Source organism: Macrotis lagotis, chromosome 1, assembly GCF_037893015.1.
Source record: "Macrotis lagotis isolate mMagLag1 chromosome 1, bilby.v1.9.chrom.fasta, whole genome shotgun sequence".
NCBI lineage: Eukaryota > Metazoa > Chordata > Mammalia > Peramelemorphia > Peramelidae > Macrotis > Macrotis lagotis.
In genome coordinates, this window is record NC_133658.1 from 542,173,986 (window position 1) to 542,197,609 (window position 23,624).

At 36.2% G+C, this 23,624-nt stretch overlaps 1 protein-coding gene across 7 annotated transcripts in view; it reads left to right on the forward strand.

The window, feature by feature from the left end:
• The window catches only part of BCLAF3 (BCLAF1 and THRAP3 family member 3), a 90,003-nt gene extending 71,618 nt beyond the window's left edge, over positions 1-18,385 (forward strand). For 3 of the 7 annotated variants that reach the window (XM_074214280.1, XM_074214286.1, XM_074214285.1), the window contains 3 exons: positions 111-170; positions 14,498-14,527; positions 16,375-18,384. In XM_074214280.1, coding sequence (XP_074070381.1) covers positions 111-149 — 39 coding nt within the window. In that variant the 3' untranslated portion in view covers positions 150-170; positions 14,498-14,527; positions 16,375-18,384. The other 4 variants (XM_074214283.1, XM_074214282.1, XM_074214284.1 and 1 more) reach the window with 3 other exon arrangements.
• Positions 18,386-23,624: the final 5,239 nt, after the last annotated feature.

Genomic DNA, 23,624 nt, shown 5'->3' on the forward strand with positions numbered 1-23,624 from the left:
ATACAAAATGTGGATAATAAATTATACAAAGTGGTAAACAGAATTAAAAATGTATTTTTAAAAATTATAATCATAACATCAAACTGAAGGTGTTACACCTTTCTTTGTAGGTTTTCATCATGTATTCGTTACCATCTTGTATGAGATAGTTCCAGTAGAGAAACAATACAGTTGAGTATATTAAGTACCATTGAAGGTTATTTAAGTGGTCCAATTTAAAGTATCATGGGACTTAGAACTAAGAGAGAACTTGGAGACCATTGAATCCAATCTTTATTTTGTAGCTGAAAAATCTTAGGCCTAAAGAGGTGATGATATTTGCAGACAGTCACATGGTAAAGGATCTGGAATTTTTATTCAGGTCTCCTGATAATCAAATCCATTGTTGTCATTATATCTTGCTATTTTTTTTTTATTTTTATTTTTTTGCAAGGCAATAGGGTTAAGTGGCTTGCCCAAGGCCACACGGATAGGTAATTGTTAAGTGTCTGAGGGCAGATTTGAACTCAAGTCCTCCTGACTCCAGGGCCAGTGCTCTATCCACTGTGCCACCTAGCTGCCCCCTATACCTAGCTTTTTGGAAGCTTTCTTTGCTTTTTTTTTTTCTTGACAGCAGTGGGTTACTCTAGCTCTTTCTCGACCCTCTCATCCCTCATGACATGAGGAACCCACCTTTTCTTTTTGCTATATTTTTCCTTCTTGATAACATTTATTCTCCTCTTCACTGTTAATATATTTTATCACCCTCTGCATGATGCTCATTTTTGGACCTTCACAGACTAGCAGAATATTGCTTTTTAAAAGATGGATATTTGTTTCCATGGAAAGCTTGGGGGTCATTAAAAGAACATTCTCCAAGTAATTAAAACCAACTCTTCTTCTGTTCATTTCCCTAACAGTTTGTTCTGCTTGATTTCTTAAGCTCCACTAACTTTATGCTTCCCCTAGAATAAGGTCATCATTAGAAATGTGATCATTATGGGAGATTGCTTCAACTATGGTACTCTGTATCCTCAGTTGCCTCTCCTCTTATTGCAGGGCAGAGAAAAGACTTAACTTCAGAAACCCTCCCTTTACAGAGGGTTCAAATTTTCCTATTCTTTTCCCCCTATCAATTACTCCACTTGATCTTGACTAAATAAACATCCCCATTCTCCCCTCACTGAGATACCCTGCTACTCCTGTCTTTTCAACTTCCTTTTGTGTGTTGTCTTCCCCCATTAGACTATAAACACCATGAGGGCAGAACTGCCTTTTTCTTATATTTGTATTATTAGTCCTTAGCACAGTATCTGTCACTTAGAAGACTCATCATTATTGTTTATTGACTATTGATTCTTTAATTCCAGACCCAATTTATTTTCCATCTTTACTGACTATCCCAGATACACATACTAGGTGTTCTATACAGATTTATGTGGTAATATGGACCACAGACATTCCTTTTCTATTTTCTTGGTTTTTCCTCTGTGAATGATTAAGTCAAACTCTCATTCTAGAAGACTATACTGTTCTGAATCTTGATGCAATTTTTCAGTGTCATTCTCAAAGGAAAATATGTGGACAACCTCTCTATTCATAGAGAGTTCTTCAACTTGGACCTTCTCTGACTTTTCTCCATTACAGAGAATAACCACATTTAGCTGTATTTCATCCAAGTTTATGATTAGAGGGTTAATTGAATATAGCTATTTCTGTTTTGTCTTCTAGAGAAACTTAAATTAGTTTAATGGGTGAATGGTAACAATTGTTGCAAAAGAGCCTTTAAGGTGACATATTATTCTATAATTCTAAACAGTGGCTGGTAAAATTTACTGTATCTTTCACTCAATTGCAGTGTGGTAAAGATGTCATGTGCTTTTGAATATTGTTTGTGACAACCTACTAACTTGATCAATACTAGTGTCAGTAAAGGAACCTTTAAAATATGTGTATAGCTGATTAAGTTACTGTATAATAGGCCACTAGTTGTTTTTTTCTCAGTCTTTTTTCATTTTTTTTTTTTTTTTGCAAGGCAAACAGTGTTAAGTGGCTTGCCCAAGGCCACACAGCTAGGTAATTATTAAGTGTCTGAGACCGGATTTGAATCCAGGTACTCCTGACTCCAGGGCCCGTGCTTTATCCACTACGCCACCTAGCCGCCCCTTCAAATCTCAATCTTATTAGGAATGTTCCCATCTAAATCTAACATTGATTACTTATTTTCAACCAAGCCCATTTTTAGGACATAAAACTTCCTGGTTCAGGCTCCCGTTCTGAGCATGTATTCCCACCTATGTGGGGTAACTAGGTGATGCAGGGGAGAGAGCAGTGGAATGGAATCAGGAGGACAGGAGTTCAAATCCAGCCTCCAAAACTGGACACTTTTTTTTTCATTGATAATGAAGTCCAAGATTGTTTCTGCTCTTTGATATCTTCCTATCTTTTAGATACCTTGCCATTGGGTTCTAAATGTTCTTAAAATCTCTTCCCTCTTATTTGGACCAATCCAGTTGCTTTTCTTGTCATCGTGCCATTTTTTTTTTTTAACCTTTTATAAACACCCAGGACTGTAATATAATAACCTAATTGTAGTGTTTCCATTGAACTTGGCGGAGGGAGGCAGTACTAATAATAATATTTACAAATCTTTACAGTTTGTCCTTTAATTTTTTCTCTTATTTTTAATCCTTAAATGTTTTGGTATGATTTCACTTAGTTTAATTCTTTAGTAGTTTTTTTGTTTGTTTAGTTTTTTTGCAAGGCAAATAGGGTTAAGTGGCTTGCCCAAGGCCACACAGCTAGGTCATTATTAAGTTTCTGAGATAGGATTTGAACCCAGGTACTCCTGACTCCAAGGCCCGTGCTTTATCCATTACGCCACCTAGCCACCCCCAGTAGATTTTTTTAAAGGAGAATTTTAGCTTCCACTCCTTTCTTCTTTGTGAAATATTAATGTCTATAGTTGCCAACCTCAAGATTTTACAAATGCATTTATATTATGTACCAATCCTTTTTTGTCGGGGGGGGGGTGGTCGTATTTGCAAGGCAATGGAATTAAGTAACTTGTCTAAGGTCACACAGCTAGGTAGTTATTAAATGTCTGAGGCTGTATTTGAACTTAGATTCTCCTGACTACAGGGCCCAGTGCTCTATCCTCTGCACCACCCAGCTGTCCCCTGAATCAATCTTAACTGTTATCATCACCTTCTCTCTTTGTCCACAAGTCAGGTATTTTCTGACTGATATTGACAAGTCTTTTATATGTACTTTAGTTCTTCCTATAGTGGCAGTAGATTTGTGGAGTTTATTGTAATTGGTGTCATTGTCCTGTTTCATTTACTGTTTTTCATTAGTAATTATGAACTTAAAAAAGTTGAGAATTGAGTTGGTTCAGTTTTTAGCGTTTTTTCATTTGTCCCCCTTAATTTCATTTTTACAGTGACACTTGCATTGACTTTAAGTATTAAATCATAACTTCAACATAAATAACATGGTTGCCCTTGCCCATAATGTGTAAGCTAGTAAACTAATTAATTTGATACATGACACATTTGGTACCTATTCATTCTTTCATGAAAAAAATTGTCATATATAAAAGTGTGAGAGTCAGTCTAGCCTCTATCATTCCCTTTTCCTGAACAACATTTCCTCATATATTCTTACAGTCTTTACCTTTTATTGAGGGCACTGTAATTTCTTTCTCTTCATCCTTAGCAACTAGTGTTGGTATATGTTGGTATTTTTTTCATTTCTGTCTTTTTGCAAATCCTCATCCAGGATCACAATACATGATGACCAGATATTCTATGAACATACTTTTTTTTGCCGTAGAGTCAAGATAGAATAAATAGCAACTTCAGTTTCCATAAAAGCTCTTTCACAATGACCTGGAAAACATTCCCAGCCAAATTTTGAGCAGAATAGTCTAGGGGGGGAAATCATAGCGAATAAATTTTTCAGTCCACAGTAGCAATAAGATGATACAGACCCGGTTTAGAGTCAAAGTTACAGGACAGAGAGGTGTGCTTATATTCATGAGGGTGCAGGAGGCAGTGAAGAGACTTTTTTCCAGGGTAGCATTACTTTGGAAGCACTGAAAACTTCAAAATACCCAGTGTTCTAGGAAAGAAACCAAAAGATGTAACATAGAAAGTCAGACCAGACATCCCCTACCCTGAGGTGAACAGAGCTTAAACTCAGTGAAAGAAGTAGTCTGGTTAGGGGTGGTTAGGTTGCACAGTGGATAGAGCACCAGCCCTGGAGTCAGGAGTACCTGAGTTCAAATATGGCCTCATTTAATAATTACCTAGTGACTTTGGGCAAGCCACCTAACCCCATTGGTTTGCAAAAAAATAAAATGAAGTAGGCTGGTTAAATGAACAAATGCAATAAAAATGAACCTGACTATAAAAATCTACTGTGAAGAGAAGGATGCTCAAGATTCAAACTCAGAAGAAGACAATGATTTGAAAACATTTTCTTCACAAGGAAAGCTTCAGAGAAAAAAATACATTTTGAACACAAGCCCAACCAGAATTCCAACCTTTACTGAAAAAAATAACTGTTCAAAAATTAGAATTGCTCAAGCTAATGACTCCATGAGGCATCATGAAACAATAAAACAAAAAAAATTTTTTAAATGTGAAATCTCTCAGAAAAATACATCAAGGAGAGATAATTTAAGAATTATTAAACTAACTGAAAGCTGTGAACTACAAACCAAAAAAATAGTCTAAACATAAAATTTGAAGAAATCATGAAGGAATACTGCCCTGGTGGACAAAGTAGAAATTGGAAGAATCCAAACATGAATTCTGGAATCTGAAATGAAATTAAAATTCTCCAGAATCATATAGCCAAAATCCTCGCAAGAAGAAAATAAGAAAGTAGTCAGAAAGAAAAACTTCACATACTTTGGAGCCATGGTAATGATCATACAAGATTTAACAGCTTCCAAGATAAAAAGGAACAGAAGACTTGAAAAGTGATGCCCTGGAAGCCAAAATAGCTAGATTTATTACCTAAAATAACCTGCCTAGTAAAATTTATAATCCTATAAGAAAAAAATAATGAATATTAAGTGAAATGGAGAATTTTGAAGCATTTCTGATTAAAATAGCCGAGCTGAATAGAAAATTTTGCTATTCAAGAATCATAAAGTTAAACCTGAGTAAAAGATCATAAGTGAATGAAAATAAATTGTTTATAATCCTGTATGGGCAAAATGATACATGATGCCCCCTAAGAACATAGCATCACTAGGGCAGATAGAGGGACAGGTAGGTTGCAAAGTGAACAGAACACTGGGCTTGCAATCCAGGAGACTCCTGACTTCATATCTGTATAAACTTATAGCTGTGTGACTAAATCACTTAGCCTGTTTTCCTCAGTTTTTCATCTTTAAAATGAGCTGGAGAAGATAATGGTAAACCACTTAAGTTGTTTTTGCTAAGAAAATCTCAGAAAAAATCAGATATGACTGAAATAACAATATTTGGAATGGTTATTTGAGTGTCATTTTGGGATCTCAAAAGAAGACTAAAAGAGCAAGATAAAGAGATGCACTGGGAGAAAAGGGGGGGGGGAGGATTATCTCCTAAAATGAAGCATGCAAGGAAGAATTTGTATAATAAAAAAGTTTGTTTTAGGGTGGGAAGTAGGCAATTCTTGAACTTCATTGTCATCTTAAATGGTTTTAAGTAGGGAAGAAAATGTACACATTTGGGTTCAGAAATTCATCTTAAAGGGAAGTAGGAGAGAACAGGGCTAAGAGAAAGGATAAAGGGGGGAGGATACATTGAGAGGCAGGGACCTAATTAAAAAGAATAGGATAGGGTGGCTAGGTGGCACAGTGGATAACGCACCGACCTTGGAGTCAGGAGTACCTGGGTTCAAATTCGGTCTCAGACACTTAATAATTACCTAGCTGTGTGGCCTTGGGCAAGCCACTTAACCCCATTTGCCTTGCAAAAAAAAAAAGTAGGATTGAGAATAAAGATGAAAGGAACTATGTGGTTGACACTCATAAAACAAAAGTCCAGAGCAGAATGGATTGAAAAATTGAAGCCCACGCTTCAGGTTTATTGAGACACTGTTGAAATAGTTAAGTAGAATCTCTTATTCCTTAGCTAAAGTGAAAGGACCAGGTTAGGAGTCATGATTTCAGGCAAAGCAAAAGCAAAAATATACTTAGTTTAATAAGATAATCAGGAAAACCTACATTGTGCTAAAAGGTACTATAATATGCATATTAATATAATTAGTTGTTGGTTAGTTTTTAATATGTTTATTAAATTGCATGGCATCCAAAATCTTAGGGGGGAAATGTTAATTGAATTAGGAGAAGAAAAACTTTTATTGCGGGGTGGGGGGGGGGACAACACCTTTTTACCCTCTCAGACCTAGATAAATCTAACCATAAAATAAACAAAGCAGTTGAGATGAATAGAAAAGTTAGCTATGATAGATTTCTGAAGTATGTTAAAGGGAGTTAGAAAAGGAGTATACGTATTTTTTCCACTTGTGCATGGTACCTTAACAAAATTGACCACATGTCAAGGCATTAAAAACCTCACAAATAAGCAGAAAAACAGAAATATAGTCAATAAAGGATCTTTGAAGCTTAGATAAAAAAAATTAAGAACAAAATAATATCCTTTTAACAGATAACCAAGGGGTGGCTAGGTGGCGTAGTGGATAAAGCACAGGCCTTGGAGTCAGGAGTACCTGGGTTCAAATTCGGTCTCAGACACTTAATAATTACCTAGCTGTGTGTCCTTGGGCAAGCCACTTAACCCCTTTTGCCTTGCAAAAACCTAAAAAAAAAAGCAAGTCAAAAAATAGTTCATGGGAACAATTGATTTTGTTAAAGACAATAATGAGACAGCAGTATCTAGATGCAAATTTTTTTTCTCTAAAGGAGAGAAAATAGATAAAAAAAATTGGGTATGCATCTAAAATACTAGGAAAATAACATTTTTCTTAATTAAACCTCAGCATAGGACATAAAAGGAGAGATTAATAAATTTGAAAACAAAATGCACTATAAGTATAAGGTAACACATTTTTGTAAAAAATTAAAGTAAAAAATAAAATAAATCATTGCAGAATTTGATTCATTTAAAAGTAGAAATCTGCATTACCAGTATTAAAAAAGAAATTATTTTTCCCCCAACTATATACCAATAAAACTGACTCTCTAAATGAAAGGATAATTTTAAAAATGTGTTTCCCAAATTAATAGAAGAAAAAATTGAACACTTTGTCTAAGGAACAAAAGAAATTTTAAAAAGCAATAAACGGGAGAGCCCAAAATGAAATGAATTTACAAGCCAATTTTACATTTAAAGAACAATTCCAATACTGTATAAATTTTGAAAAATAGGTTAAAGTCTTATCAAATCTTTTTTGTGACATAAATATGATTTTGATAGGGAAACTACTGAGAACAACAAAAAAATAAAAAACCACGAACCACTTTCCCTAATGAATGTTGATATAAAAATTTTAAGTTAAAATGCTAGCAAGAAGATTACAGCAATATAGCATAAAGATCATATCCTATGACCAGGTTGGATTTATACCAAGAGTGCAAGGCTGGGTCATTAATAGGACAGTTTTAAGGATAATTGACTGTAAGAGTAATACAAAACAATAAAAATCATGATTATTTTAATAAAGGGCTTTTGACAAAATACAATATACAATATCCTGCAGTGATAAAGATATGTCGGATATGGAATGTGATATTCTAGAAAGCAAAAGATCTAGGGTATAATCAAGAATAACCTTCCCAGCACAACTGACTGTAATTCTACTGGATAGAAAATGGATCTTCAATTAATTGAAGGACCTTGAAGCATTCTGAATGAAAAAATCAGAGCCAAATAGAAAACTGAACAATCAAACACAATACTTAAGAAGCATGAAAAGGTAAACTTGTGTAAAATTCTATTGAATGAAGAAATGATGATTGGGATAGTCTTTTTTAGGTTTTTTGCAAGGCAAATGGGGTTTAAGTGGTTTGCTAGGTGATTATTAAGGTGTCTGAGGCTGGATTTGAACTCGGGTTCTCCTGACTCCAGTGCCAGTGCTCTATCCACCATGCCACCTAGCTGCTCTTTGATGGATATAGTCTCAGTAAAACCTGTGAAAACTTAAAATGACCAGAACTAGGTGAATAATTTTAACAATACAAGCAACATTATAAAGATAATAATCAAAAAAACTTAGTAACTGTTAAATAGTGTTACCTCTGTATAGAGAACCAATGGACTTTAGTGCAAATTGAAGCATATTTTTTCTGTTTATGTAAAATTGTTTTTTTTGTTTATGTAAAATTGCCTTCTTCATGGTTGGTGGAGAGATTAAGGGAAGAAGATAATTTGGAACTGAAAGTAAAATTGTTTTTTTTTTTAAAAAAATGTTTCTGTCATCTTTGCATAGATAATAAAATAAACTATCAACTATATTTATTCCTTGAAGTACTGGTGAGCTGTTTTTCCATTTCACTGCAGTTTTTCTTGTGTTTATAGAAGAATTTTAAGATCTATTCAGCTTTTCCAAAAGTGAGTTTAGTTGTCAGCTACTGGATAAGTATGCCATCTCAAATTCATGTTTATGATAGAGATTAAAAATTGGATTTCAGCACCCCCTGGTCTGTCTTTCCTTTAACTCTTCCATTTTATTCCTTCAAGTTTTTTGTTTTTGTTTTTGTTGTTGTTGTTTAGGTTTTTGCAAGGCAAATGGGGTTAAGTGGCTTGCCCAAGGCCACACAGCTAGGTATTATTAAGTGTCTGAGACCGAATTTGAACCCAGGTACTCCTGACTCCAAGGCTGGTGCTCTATCCACTGTGCCACCTAGCAGCCCCTCCTTCAAATTTTTTGAACTTGAAATTTTTCAGTAAATACTTTGTTGAGAATCTCAGTGGCATTTTATTCACAATATTCAAATGTTGCCTTGCTATTTCTTTGGGAATGGATCATGAGAGGCAGAGTAGTATTGGTGTTTTAGATTTCAAATTTGGTCTTACGTTCAGGGATTACCTCTTATATGCAAATTTTAGCCATGGAAAAACATTTGATGTCAAAATTATTCATTCAACTTTCTGCTACTTTTTAAGTTAAAGAGGAACGAATTTCCATACTAGGAGTTTCCTGTACTGATGAATCACAGGTCCTGAACCCTAGGGGGAAAAAGTTGACAAATTCCAGTTGTTAGTTATTGATCACTCATTGCAATCCAAGTAGGAAACTGATGGTTTCTACATTAGTTTGAAATTACTTTAGGTCCTTCCCTGTTCACAAAAATGGGTTTGCCTAGGGCATATAACTTGATATCTGTGTTTTGTAACCACTATGGACTGATTGTTAATTTAAAAACAGTATATTAATGCTTTTTAAGTACTATTGATGACTGTAAAAAACTTTAAAAGACTTTAGAATCATTGCAAAGATAGACCATAATTTTAGAGGATTTTTGATGAAGCATACTTTGAACCTTCCTGCAGAGAGGTGTAAAGTATTTGGGGTGCTGACTTTTAATAAACCAATTTGCACATTGTAAATGCTGTACTTTATTTTAAAAAATTTTTTCTATTTTCATTTAATATTTATCTTTTGGTATAATTTTTTATACATTAATAAAATGTGATAAAGTAAAGGGGAGAGAAAAAATTAAAATTAAAAAAATAATAATAATTGTAGGTATGGCCAGGTGGCGCAGTGGACAAAGCACCAGCCCTGGAGCCAGGAGCACCCAAGCCAATACCCAGCCCCATACACACAACAATCACCCAGCTGTGTGACATGCAAGCCACTCCAACCTCACTGCCCTGCAAAAACCAAAAAAAGAGACCTAAAATAAAATAGTGATAATAATAGGGGCGGCTGGGTGACGGACAGAGCACTGGCCCTTGAGCCAGGAACACCCAGGTCGGAATCTGGCCTCAGACACCCAACAATCACCCTGCTTTGTGGCCCCAGGCAGGCCACCCAGCCCCATTTGCCCTGCACCCCCCCCCCATAATAATAATAAAAAATTTGCTTCAGTCTGTGTTCTAACACCACTAGCTCTGTCGCAGGTGGATCACATTCTTTATGGTAAGTCCATCACAAAAGTTACTTCCATATTTTTCTACTGTTGCCATTGCTGATCACAACTCCCTCCTTTGGTATTTCTCCACTACCATCTGCTATATTTTCTCTGTCCTTTCATTGACTTTGCTGTAGGGTAGATGAGTGGTCCTGCAGACAGATCCCGGGCCCTGGGGCCTAGAGTCCCTGATCCCCGATACCACCCCTTAGGCCCAGCATCCACCTGGCGCTATGGTCCCGGACAGGCCATCCAATCCCAACCCCTTGCAAGACATAAAAAAGAAAACAGGTTATATCTGACCACTCTTGCCCCATGGTCCATCCTCTCCTCCTTCATTCACATCCCTCCCTTCCCCCTGTTCCGCCCCCCCCCCCCCCTTCTTACTCAAGATGCCTATACCCCATTGAGTATATATGCTGTTTTCTCTCCTAGCCACCTCTGGTGAGAGTGAAGATTCCCTCATTCCCCTTTGCCTTCCCCCCTTCCATATCATTGCAATAGCTCATTGTAGTAAAGAAAAATCTTATTGTATGAAATATCTTGGCCTATTCCTCCTCTCCTTTTTCTTTCTTCCATTATATTTTCCTTTTTTCTATTGACTCCATTTTTACACCATATTTTATCTTCGAATTAAGTTTTCTCCTGTGCTTCAACTATAAAAGCTCTTTCTACCTGCTCTATTAAATGAGAAGGTTCATATGAGTATTATCAGTATCATTTTTCTATGCAGGAATACATGCAGTTCATTTTCATTAAGTCCCTCATATTTCCTCTTCTCCAATCTCTATGCTTCACCTGAGTCATGTATTTGCAGATCAAACCTGTTCAGCTCTGGTCATTCCAACAGGAACATTTGAAATTCCCCTGGTTCATTGAAAGTCTATCTTTTTCCCTTGAAGAAGACATTCAGCCTTGCTGGGTAGTTGATTCTCATTTGCATTCCAAGCTCTTTTGCCTTCCAGTATATTATATTCCAAGCCCTGTGAGCTTTAAATGTAGGTGCTGCTAAGTCCTGTGTGATCCTGACTACAGCTCCACAGTATTTGAATTTTGTCCTTCTGGCTGCTTGTAATATTTTCTTTTTGACTTGGGAGTTCTGGAACTTGCTTATAATATTCCTAGGGGGTTTTTTGGTGGGATCTCTTTCGGGGAGTGGGTAAATTATCTTTCCTAAGTCTGTTTTCCATATCAGTTATTTTTTCAATGAGATGTTTCACATTTTCTTCTAATTTTTCATTTTTTTTGTTTTGAAGTAATGAATCCTGGTTTCTCATAAATTCATCAGTCTCCCTGAGTTCCATTCTTTGTCTGAAGGATTTGTTCTCCTCAGAGAGTTTTCTTATCTCTTTTTCCATCTGGCCAATATTGCTTTTTAAAGCATTCTTCTCCTTAATAACTTTTTGAACTGTTTTATCCATTTGACCTAAGCTGGTTTTTAGCATGCACCCCCCTCTGCCACAGGGTTGAGGGGGAGGCTAGACTGGGATCAGGATCTGAATGTGGTCAGAACCCCAGCTTTCTGTTCCAGAGTCAGAGGACAGAGCTCTGCAGTGTCTCTTCAATCCCCTCCCTAGTTTCAATGGGTTCATGCCCTGGGGGTTCCTGCTTACCAGCTTTGCCTGTTTCTATTCCCTGGATCTGGACTGCCTTGGCCATGCTGCTTGTTGTGTGCCCTAAGGGCTGGGCTTCACATGCTTGCTCTGTCAGAGGTACCCCTCCCCTGTTCCCTCAATTTGTGCCCGGTGCTCCCTGCAGTGTAGGTCAGGATACTCCCCCAGTGCTGTGAGCCATGGCTCACAGCTCCCTGGGATTGCTTCTGGGAGGATGAAGTTCTTTGGCTCTGTTGGGTCACCCCTCCAATCCCTGGGAGCAGAGCCTTTCTACTCTTTTCCAGGTTACCTTGAGTAGGAGAACTGTCTCTCTGGGTCCATCTGTGGGTTCTGTCTCTCGAAAATTTAGTTAGAGTTTTATGAGAGAGCGCCTAAGACAGGATCCTCTCGTCGCCATCTTGGCTCCGCCCAATGCTGTACTTTAAAGAGTAAAAATTAATATTATTCTTTGACTGCATCTGTCATTACTCCCCAAATTTTTTCTGTTCACTAGAATAAATTTTATCAGCCAAATTCTTTAATAGAAGCTAAGTTTTAAAACATTGTACACCTTGATGGCATTGTGGGGATGATGATCAACTTCAATGGACTTGCTCATTCCATCAATGCAATAATCAGGGACAGTTTTGGACTGTGTGCGATAGAGAATACTATCTGTATCCAGAGAAAGAATTGTGGACTTTAAGCAAAGACCAGACTATTACCTTTAATTTAGAAAAAAAAACCCAGTTATATTATTATATAATTTTTGCTATCTCTTATACTTTATGTTTCCTCCTTAAGGATATGATTTCTCTCTCATCACATTCAACTTGGATCAATGTATACCATGGAAAGAATGTAAAGACTGACAGACTAGACTACCTTCTGTGGGCAGTGGGTGGAGGGAAGCAAGATTAGGGGAAAAATTGTAAAACTCAAAATAACTAAAATCCTTAAAAAAAAGAACTAGCCATGAAATAAATCATACACCAAGATCTTTTAATGTTGAAAAAAATTCTTTAATGATTTTTTAAAGATTTTTATAAAAGTAGTTTTGAGGTTTTGGTTTTGTTTTGATATTGAAGGTATAAAAAGTTAAGAAAACCATCTTTAAATTTAAAAAAACCCATCTTATCAAAATTAATTTTTAAGATTATTTTTCTGCTTTCTGACTTCCAAATGTCAAAGGAACAAAGCTCTATGTAATTATCCACTTGCCAGCTTTGTAGAAAATGAATTTGGTCAGGATGTAATGGTGGAATCATATGGTAAGTAGTTCATATTTACTGTGTAAGTGACCATACAGCCTGAAGAAACTGGAAATGACCAGTAACTGAATACTGTTTTCCCCAGGCATATTTTTGTTTCATATAAAACATGATTGTATGTGAAAGTCATAATGAGTTTTGAATTTGAACCTAGAGCTGGGAATATAATATAATATACAAAGACACATGAGAGAGGTTAAAAATTAAGGTGTCTATTTTACCTGCTTATTAATTATCAGAAAGTAAGGAGGCTCATTGAAGCACTTAGGGGTCTGTAGTCTATTAAGTACTGAATTTATATTGAAATACCTTCAGCTACTATTCTGCTATGTAGTCTGTTCTAAGAATTTTTCACCATATATCTGGTAATGATGTATTGTGAAAAAACAATGACCCATAGCACACATAACTGTACTTTTAGGTGTGCAGCCTTGTAGGTTCCAGTTTCATAGGTGAGGAGGCAGAGGCTCCAAGATTGTGATTTGTCTATGATCATCTAAGTGTAGTGTATGAATTAGATACAAATATAATTTTCCTGAATCTTAAGTCCAACTTTTATTTTCACTATAGTGTGTTGTCCCTCAATGAAACAAATGCAAAAAACAGTTAAGATTTTAATGACTTTCTAAATTTTGTAGATAATGAATGCAAAGGGATTTCATAGAAAGGAGAAATCCTAGTAAGTCATCAATGAAGGCTTCAAGAAGAGATGAAAATGTAAGGTGGTCTTTGGTGTTCGGGAAAGATAGAGTTTGGAAGCTAAGTTTCCATGTAATAAGGTTTGCTACAATGGAGCCTATTTAACTAGATCCTAGAAAACCATTTTAGAAAATTGGGCTTACTTCATAAGATAGTAAGCAACCTTCAGCAGATGAATGACATGTAGCAAATAATTAAACTGTATTAACCTGGGGAGAGGTGGCAGTGGACTGTGCACCTTTGGAGATTTGAAGAACAATTGGTTTTGTAGACAATCACCATAATTGTGGCATGGACTGATGTGAATTAATACAGGGCATTGTGGTGATAGTGGGATTGTAGACAGTGATGAGATGAAAATTTTATGAATGGAGGGAAGGGGGTGAATCTCACATTGTTAAGAGAGACTCTGTTATGTATCCGTATGTACATATAGAGATCATTGATGAGTTACATTGTAAAGGGCAATGTGTCAAAGTTACAGTAAAAACACAACACATACATAGCTTTCCAAATAGTAGCAATAATCCAATTAAAACTTAAAATGTCTTTTTTTAGAATTTTTTTAAATTACTTCTAGTGAGAAAATTGAGACTTGTTTTCTGAAGCAAAATGCCAGAATTTTTGTAACCCCAAAATAAATCAAATACACTGTAGTCCTTTGAAGTTAAAACCTTAACTTAGAGGGATAAAGTTAACTATCTACTCCATAGTTATAAAATTTATATTCTGAAAATGTCTTCAGCTCATATAGAGATGATAAAATGAGATAATAATCACCATCATTATATTTGAAATTAAAATTTTCTAGACAAGTAAATGCAAAATAATAATAAATTATCCTTTTATATTTCTTTCAGTTTTAATTGTGTAAGGTGCTAGAAATACAGGTAAGGATATAAGTTCTTAATTTTTTTAAGTGTCTCTGAAAAATATCCCATTTCATTTTTTCCACTTGTTTAGTTGCATGATCTTGTCTCCAACTTGGGTTTATCAATTTAGTATTTTAGCTTTTATTCCAATATAAAGTTTCATATTCATCATACTTGAATCATGACCATTTTCAAGTAATTCTGTTGTGCTAATACCTTTCTCACTGAAAACTTTTAGTTTTTGCAAGGCAATAGGGTTTAAGTGGCTTGCCCAAGACCACACAGCTGGGTAATTATTAAGTGTCTGAGGCTGGATTTGAACTCAGGTGCTTCTGACTCCAGGGCCAGTGTTCTATCCACTGTGCCATAGCTGCCCTGAAAACTATTTTTTTAATAATAAATCACAGATACAATATCAATATATTATTCATCTTTTTAAAATTTTTATTTTTTTGGTTTTTGGCAAGGTAGTGGGGTTAAGTAACTTGCCCAAGGTCACACAGCTAGGTAATTATTAAGTGTCTGAGGCTGGATTTGAACTGAGGTCCTCCTGACTCCAAGGGTAGTGTTCTGTACATTGTGCCACATAGCTGCCCCCACACAATATATTATTAAAGAATATTTAGAATGTATTCCCATAGAAGCTTCTTTGCCCTCAGCCAGGCCAAAGGTTCCATGAGGTTTTTAGACTTTTAAATGAGAAAAATTATGCCCTACCACAGAGAATAATGGAACAATCATCAAGAACAGTCTTCTGGGGCAGCTAGGTGATGGCAGTGGATAGAACACTTGCCCTAAGGTCAGGCCTCAGACACTTAATGACCTAGCTTTGTGATCTTGGGTGAATCACTTAACTCCATTGCCTTGCAAAAACTACAACAAATAAACACAAACTCAAACAATCTTCTATGAAATCTTTATTAAGGGGGGGGGCACATAAAAAGGACAACATGGCTAACCCAACCAAATGAATATTTATTTTCTAAATAGTGAGATAATATAAGACTTCACTAATGGCTCTTCTGTTCCCAGTCTTCTAACTTAATCATGTCTTCAAGGATTCTGGGCATCTTTTGTTAAGACGTTTGGAACTCATGAGGCAACTGTCCTATACTCTTCCCCTGGCTTTTGTCAGGGGCCATCATTCATTCATTGCCTCCCATCAACCCCCATCCCCCACTGGTCAAAGTGGAATGTGTCAGAACTGTGACCACTGATTTTTAAAAGATTCCAAACACTGATGGCACTCTCAGGTCACAGAAACATTAGTATGAGAGATGCAAATGCATGCATCACCCACATTCAGTCTTTTATTAGTCCTAGTATTTTAAGTACTAAAGCATCCAGAAACTGACATGAGAAGCTGCAGTAAAAAAAAACAAAAACAAAAAAAAAACAAAAAAAAACAATACAGTATTAGTGCTCTGGCTTCTTGGTCTCTGGGAAGAAGAGTAAAGTTTATGCAGTAGGTGCTAGTAGTGAGATGGAAAAGTGCTATTTTAGCTTTCTTGCTGTGAAAATAAAAGTATAGATTCAAGAAGCAATTCCCATATGACACAGGTATTTTCAAAATCCTGGTGATATTGTTGGTCATGAGGCCCACATCACAAAGTCTTTTTTCATTAACTTGTTAATAGAATCTAGTAGAGACCTTGGTATTTTCTCAGTCCTGCTACCCTGTCTCATACTATGATTTTTATTTTGTTTATTAAATATTGTTTTTCCTCTTTGATATCCCCTGTATTTTTGCAGGGGATGGTACTTTGTAAATTAAATTTTATCATGAAACTTTATGACATAAACAAGGGTGGTATAAGTTAACTTGGCTCTGGTTTTGACTCCTGGATTTTTTTTTTTTTCAATAGGAGCATCATATGGACTTCGCTACTGAAATCTAACCTGTGAATGTGACAGCTGGGAATGAATATTATAAGAGGATTTCTGCTTGGCAACATCTCTTTGTCAGGAGTTAATAAGGAGTTGGAACTAATACTGTAACTTTCTTGATAAATAACTTTATTTTTCAGTAGTGGAATGCTGCAACTTTTTTACAGTTAACAGTTGCTTTTAAATTGCAGCATTCAGTTTGAAAGTTTTAACTACAGTTCTCATGAAAAAGTCTCAAGAATACTGAAAGGGAATTTATTTATTGATAACATTTTCTCTGAGCATGGATAGAGTTTATTCCGTTGTTATATCTAAAAATTTATATGTTGAAAGTTTATTGCTTATGTAATAAAAAAGAAAAACCTACAGAAAACTTTGAAGTGTTTCTGAATTGTATTGGGATTTGTACCTAATAAGTCTTGAGCAGTGGCCTAAGGGCATTGAAATTTATATTGTGTTTATTTTCCATTCCCTATTGTGACTTACCTTGTCCCTTTAGATTTTCTTAAGTGTACTGAGAATTTTAACTACTTAAGTTCACACATTCTACAATGTAAATGCTACAGGAAAATCAAGAACCATTTCAAACCTTCACCTTGGTAGTTTTGTCTATTCTAAAAACATTCACATTTGTATGATGGATGAATTCCTGTATTTTTTTCCTCACTAATATTAGCTCTTTTCAGATTTCTGAATGTCATTGGCAAAAAATTTTGTAAAATTTTTATTACTTAGGTGGGTACACTTTTTCCAAGGTATATATTTACAAGAGGTTAAATCAGGTACATTTTTTAACGTGTGGTCTTTTTACATGAAATTTTAAATTTATTTTTAATTGAAATGATGGTAAATGAAAGATCTTAGAAAACTCATGTCCTGCCAGTGCAAGATTTCAGCTCAATTTAAAAAGAAATGCACAATGGCATTTTCTTTTAGATACATAATTTTACAGATTTATCTGGGGCATTTGATAGATCAAGTGATTTGCCTGGGGTCACATAATCAATCTATGAGAAAGATGGAACTCGAACCCTCCCTAATTCCATAGGGTCATCTTTATTCATTACGCTCTGCTTCATCCACTCCTTTAAGTTTTCTTATTTGTTTGATTCTACAAAGTCAATTCTCTATTAAATTGAAATTTATATTTTTGAAATTAAAGATCTCATTTCCTTTTTTTAAAGATACAGGAATATGCTTTTTTGAGTGTTAATTTTTCAATAACATGCATAGTTTTCAGTATCCACCGCATTTACTTTTAATTCAAAAACAGTGTGTTTAAAAATAAAGAATCAAATAGGCACCATGTCTCAGAAATAGTATCATGAGCATATAAAGGTAAATGTTTAAAACTTAATTTTTTTCCTATTGAAGGCAACGGGACAAACACCCTAATTCTTTTTGCAAATGTAAATTTTAATTTTTCATGTTTGCGTCATCTATAACAATTTAACGTACTTTGAAAAATGCAACGGAGTTGTTTACTCAAATCCTTAACTATTAGATTCCTTCACTACTGATGTTAGATTGTTTATTGGATAATAAATATAAATATGTTGTCGTTTCTTTTAGTCTTTAATATGTTTAGTATCTCCTTTCTAGTAAGGGAGGAAACACGCATTTATTCATTTACCTACAAGGTAGTTGGCACTGTACTAAACAGTTTGCAATTATCTCATTCAGTCCTGTAACCATCAGTTGCAGAAATTGAGTCAGGTTAAGTGATAAACCTAGGATCATACCCATGTAGGGTGAATTTGGATTTGAACTCAGGACTTCTGACTCCCCAGCCTTCTCTCCTGTTTATTATCCAACTACATTGCATGTAATTGTATAGGAATCAACTGTTGAAGATATTTATGGCAACTAACTGAACAATATTAGAATTTTGAGAATTTCTCATAATTTCTCACTTGGACATAATGAAGTCTACATTTGTCAAGAAAAGTCTCTTTTTTAGTTTTTTTCCATGGCAATGGGGTTAACTGGCTTGCCCAATGCCACACAGCTAGGTACTTAGGTGTCTGAGGCTGGATTTGAACTCAGGTACTTCTGACACCAGGGCCAGTGCTCTATCCACTGTGCCACCTAGCCACCCCTAAAGTCTCAAATTTAATAGCTCTGTATTTATTGAACATCATGTTTAGGGGTGGCTAGGTGGCACAGTGGATAGAGCACTGGCTCTGGCTTCAGGAGTACCTGAGTTCAAATCTGACCCCAGGCATTTAATAATTACCTAGATGTGCGGCCTTGGACAAGCCACTTAACCCCATTGCCTTGCAAAAATCTACAAAAAAAAATGAACATGTTTAGTCAGGTAGTTTTTTCCCCCAACTCCTAAAAACTGTTTTCACTGTTGTTCTAGTTGTACTACATAATAGGTAAAAATATTTGTAGATAAGATTCTTAGGTTTGGTTGGATAAAATGTCACCAATTCAATGTGATTTATAGTCATAAAATGTAAATTAGTGGCTAATTCAGAGGACTAAAATGTTATTCTAAAATTTAGAACTTTTCTTTGACTTTGAAAGTCTTTGGGGAGCAGCTAGGTGGCACAGTGATAAGAGCATCAACCCTGGAGTCAGGAGGACCTGAATTCATATGTGGCCTCAGACACTTAATTATTGCCTAGCTGTGTAAACTTGAGCAAGTCATTTAACCCCATTGCCTTAAGTTAAAAAAAAAAAAAAGATTGTTAGACCCTTCCTACCTTTCTGGTCTTATATTCCTTTCTATAAGTGTTTCAGCTACAATGACCAACTTGCCATCCTTCTGTTATGAAGGGGGGTGTGTGTGTATTACTAATGCCTTCCTTGTGAAATTATCTTCTATCTTAAGTATGTAGCAAAGTTGTATGCAGGTGCCATTAGAAGGTGAGTTCTTTGAGGGTAGGAACCCTGTTTTTGCACTTCCGTTGTCTTCCTAGTATCTGACAATATAGTAAACACTTAAGAAATTTGTTTACTGATTTAAATGTATATGAAATGGGTACATGGATGTTCCATATAAAATTAACACCAAGAATATGGAGAAACGGAACATTCTGTAAAATGTGAAACTTTGGAACTAACTTACTCCAAAGTTCCATGTTTTACAGAATGTTTTTCCTTACACTAAGAAAAAGACACCATTTTTTTTTGGAAAAAAAATTAAATCTCAAATTAAATTTACATAGTGTTTCATGGTCAAAATCACTGAAAGTTTCACAAACTCCTGAATGCCAGGGACATCTTATGAATCTATAAGAAATCCCATAGAACTGTTCTCAGATACTCCCCCTTGACCATGGGGCAAGGATGTTCAGATACACTGGAGGGGATCATTATTGAACACAAGAGCATTTATTAAGTGTCTGCTAAGAGTCAAGCACCATACAAGGTGCTGGGGCAGCTACAAAGACAAAAATCAAACAGTATTAATCTTCTTATACAGGTGGTTCAAATACATAAATCACAACTATTCAATCCAAAATACATATAAATTAAAATGGTTTTGGAAGATTTGACTAGTTTAGGATGAGCTCCTCATTGAGTTGAGAGTGAGTTGTCCACCCATCAAAAATCTGAGTTTTCATAAAATAGTTTTTATTTCATTTCCATCAGCTTTGATTTGGGCTCCTGAATGGCTGACTAGGATTGAAATTTCAAGGAGCTGAGGCAGAAGAACTGGAGAGGATGCTTACTGTACCATCTTGAGAAAACACCTCTCCACCAGGATTGTCCTCCAAGCAATCACCAAGCATATGGGAGGATGAATGAGTGTGTGTAAATATAAGTGAGTGTGGGATACATGACTGGTAAGCCTGAGCTGTGCTCAGAAGCCTGTACACATCAATAAGTCTGTAAATCGGTGTCCCTTAGTGTTGTGCCAGTGTCACATGACTGGCAAGTGAAAGGCACCAATCTTCAGTGTACCTGATAAGTACAACTTTCTTTAGCATCTTTTGTAAATCTTAATGGTTTTCTAAACTCCAGATAGATGTTTTTAGGCAATTGAGAATTTCTCATCTTTAATTTCAGCATAGAATACTTACATGCAAGACACTGCCAGATGATTTGGATAATGCTTTTTTTCTTACACTGTTATTACTACTTTCAGAGAAGCAGTGTGAGGTAATAGAGAGTAGTGCTCTTAAGTCCTGCAGACCTGGATTCAAATTCTGCTTCTATAATCATAAGCAAGTCAACCTCTGAACCTTGGTTTCTATTGAAAAATTGTAATAGTGCTTGCACCTGCCCTGTGTAATCATGGTGGAATACTTTGTGACCTTTAAAGGACTATAAATATGCTAGCTGCTGTTAACCTCGGTGCCTCTTGCCTATTCTGCTCTTTTCTAGACATTGAAGATAAAGATAAAAATGAAGCATTGCCTACTCTTAGAAGCTTATTTTTTTATTGAATTAAATAATGTCTATAAATTTAAAGTACGGGGCGGCTAGGTGCGCAGTAGTTAGAGCTATGGCCCTGGAGTCAGGAGTACCTGAGTTCAAATCCAGCCTCAAGACACTTAATAATTACCTAGCTGTGTGACCTTGGGCAAGCCAGTTAACCCCATTGCCTTGGAAAAACCTAAAAAAAAAATAAAGAAAAGTATCTGGGTAGAATGCACAAAGTAGTTGAGGGGGAGACAGACAGACTTATGGGGGAAGATCATCTTTGAGTTTTCAATCTAATCAGGAGATGCTGGAGGGAGGTATTCCAAGATGGGGAGATTTGTGACCTCTGAAAAGACATGAAGAAATCAAATAACACAAAGACTCAGCATCAAGTCATTTTAACCATGAATGTTTGATGGACAGTAATAGACAGTAAATCTAGAAAAAGAAACTGGATTGTGAAGTGTTTAAAATCTGAGCAAAGGATGCAAGAGTGAACCATGGTATTTTGAGCTGAGGAGTGATGGTGAGATCTGTACTTGAGAAATCTCAAGCTGCCTATGAAGGATGATCTGGCAAAGGAGAGTGGTTGAGGGATTCTGTCTTTTTATTTTTCCTGCTCTATTTTTGCATCTTTGATAATTCTTTTGAAATACAACTTGGTTTGGCAAGACTTATTTTTGAATTGAGGCCAGTCTATATCTGAAGCAGTTAAGCATAGAAAGCCAAAAAACAGTCCCCAGCCACAGAGCTCACATAGTAGTAACAATAAGCTGCAAACTGCTGTAACATGTATAGAGCAGAGGGAAAGCAGTAGCAGTGCTGGAGGGAGACAGAAAAGCCTGTAGGTATGGGGTTTGAGCTGAAAAAACTTTCTTCTTTGAAGAAACTAGGGAAATGGGAAGTGTTGATAGCAGAGAATCATTCAAGGAAAAGCAAGGCGGTATCCTGAGTGAAGGATTGTCAAATATGTGATGGTGAATAAAATGTAAGAAGACAGTTAAAAGGTGCAGGTTGGGTGGGGCAATGGATAGAGCACAGTCTTTGGAGTCAGAAGGACCTGAGTTAAAATCTGGCCTTAGACACTTGATAATTAATTGCCTAGCTGTGTCACCCTGGGCAAGTCTCTTCAATCCCATTGCCTTTAAAAAAAAGGCAGTAAAGACGGGAAAGGGCAAAGCTGTGAAATTTTAGATGCCAGACAGAATTTTGTGATTGATTCTAAAGAAAGTAGGGAATCCATGGCATTTATTGGATTGGGGTCAGATGCTTTAGGAAAATCATTTGAACAGCTGAGTGGAGGTTGGATTGGAGTGGCGAGGGACAGGATGCAGACCACCTCCCTGGAACCTACTGTAGTGGTTTGGTTGAAAGCAGTAACATGAGGCAAAGCTATGAGAGCTGGACATCCAGTGACTGGGCACCTGAATGTGGCCTTGAGGAAGTCACTTCCTTTCCTATAACCTCAATTTCCTTATCTGTAAAATGAATGGATTAGACTAGATAATATTACAATCCTTTCTAACTCTAACTCTCTAATCCTATGATTCCAGTTCAGAAAAGGAAATCCACATTTTAAAGTCAAGGAACCTGGATATGAATGTTGAGCTATTTTCTATCTGTGACTTTGCTAGCTTACTTGATCTCCCTGGGCCTCTTTTTCCCCTGGGAAATTGGGAGAGTTTGATTATTTGACATGCAAAAGACCCTTTCCAGTCCCAAGTTTTCCTAAAGCAATGTCTTCCTTATAATAATTGCTTATTTTTCATACTGAGTCAAAAACTCAGCTTCAAGAGTACAAGATAATGGAGACATAGACTGTAGTTTCTAGGGGACAGATATGGGAGTTTTTCACGGACTACAAACCTGTGTCTTGTGTATAAGGTGGATTCAAAAGCTAATGTGATCCTGTGCTGTTTCATTTAAAAAAAAAAGTGGCAGTCCTTCTGTACAGACAGCTAGCAACTGGCCTCAGACACTTACAAGTTATGTGACCCTGAACCAGTTACCTAAACCTGTTTACTCTCAGTTCCACATCTGTAAAATAAAGATGACAAACCACACCAGTGTCTTTGCCAAAAAAACAAAAACAAAAACTTCAAGTAGAATCACAGTCAGTTACAGCTGAAATGAGCAAGTGCTGGTCTGTACCACATCTGCAGTGTTGGATTCATATCTGCACACCAGATTTCAGGAAAGGCAACAACCTAAGTGTTAGCAAAAGATATAAACTAACATGAGGGTGGGCAAAAACCCAGTCTATATGAGGATTTGTTGAAAGAACTGATATGATTAGCCTAAGGAAGATAATACTCAGAAGAGCCAGGTATGATATTTCCAAGTACAGATCTTGGTATGACCCTGGGGGCTGGTCTAAAGGAGTCTGTTTGTCTCTGGATTATTCTCCCAGCTCAGAAACTTGGAAAAAAGCTGAATCAAATTTATCTATGACTTTAAGTCATAAGACTTAAGACTTGTGAATACCTGTGACCAAATACAGTCACAGGATGCTCAGATCTGTTAGATTCACTAGATCTACCCCTAGAGAATAAGGACTGTGTAGAATCCTTAAATCTTTCCTATTCCTCTTAAACTCTGACTGTCCAATTAAGGCCCTTTTCTGGAGAATCCTACCTTGTTAAGGAAATGTTACTCTATTGATGACCCAACTTGGAAACTTTTCATCTCCAGATTATCAAATAGCTCATCTCCAAGACTATAAACATCTGTTTTCAGGGGTCACTAGTCACATACCTCTGCTCAGAAAAGATCAAGGCAGAATACAACTGGGAACTGGAAGTCCAGTAAATTCACTGGGCAAGCATAAGCTGCTTACTATGTGTTCCTGCAG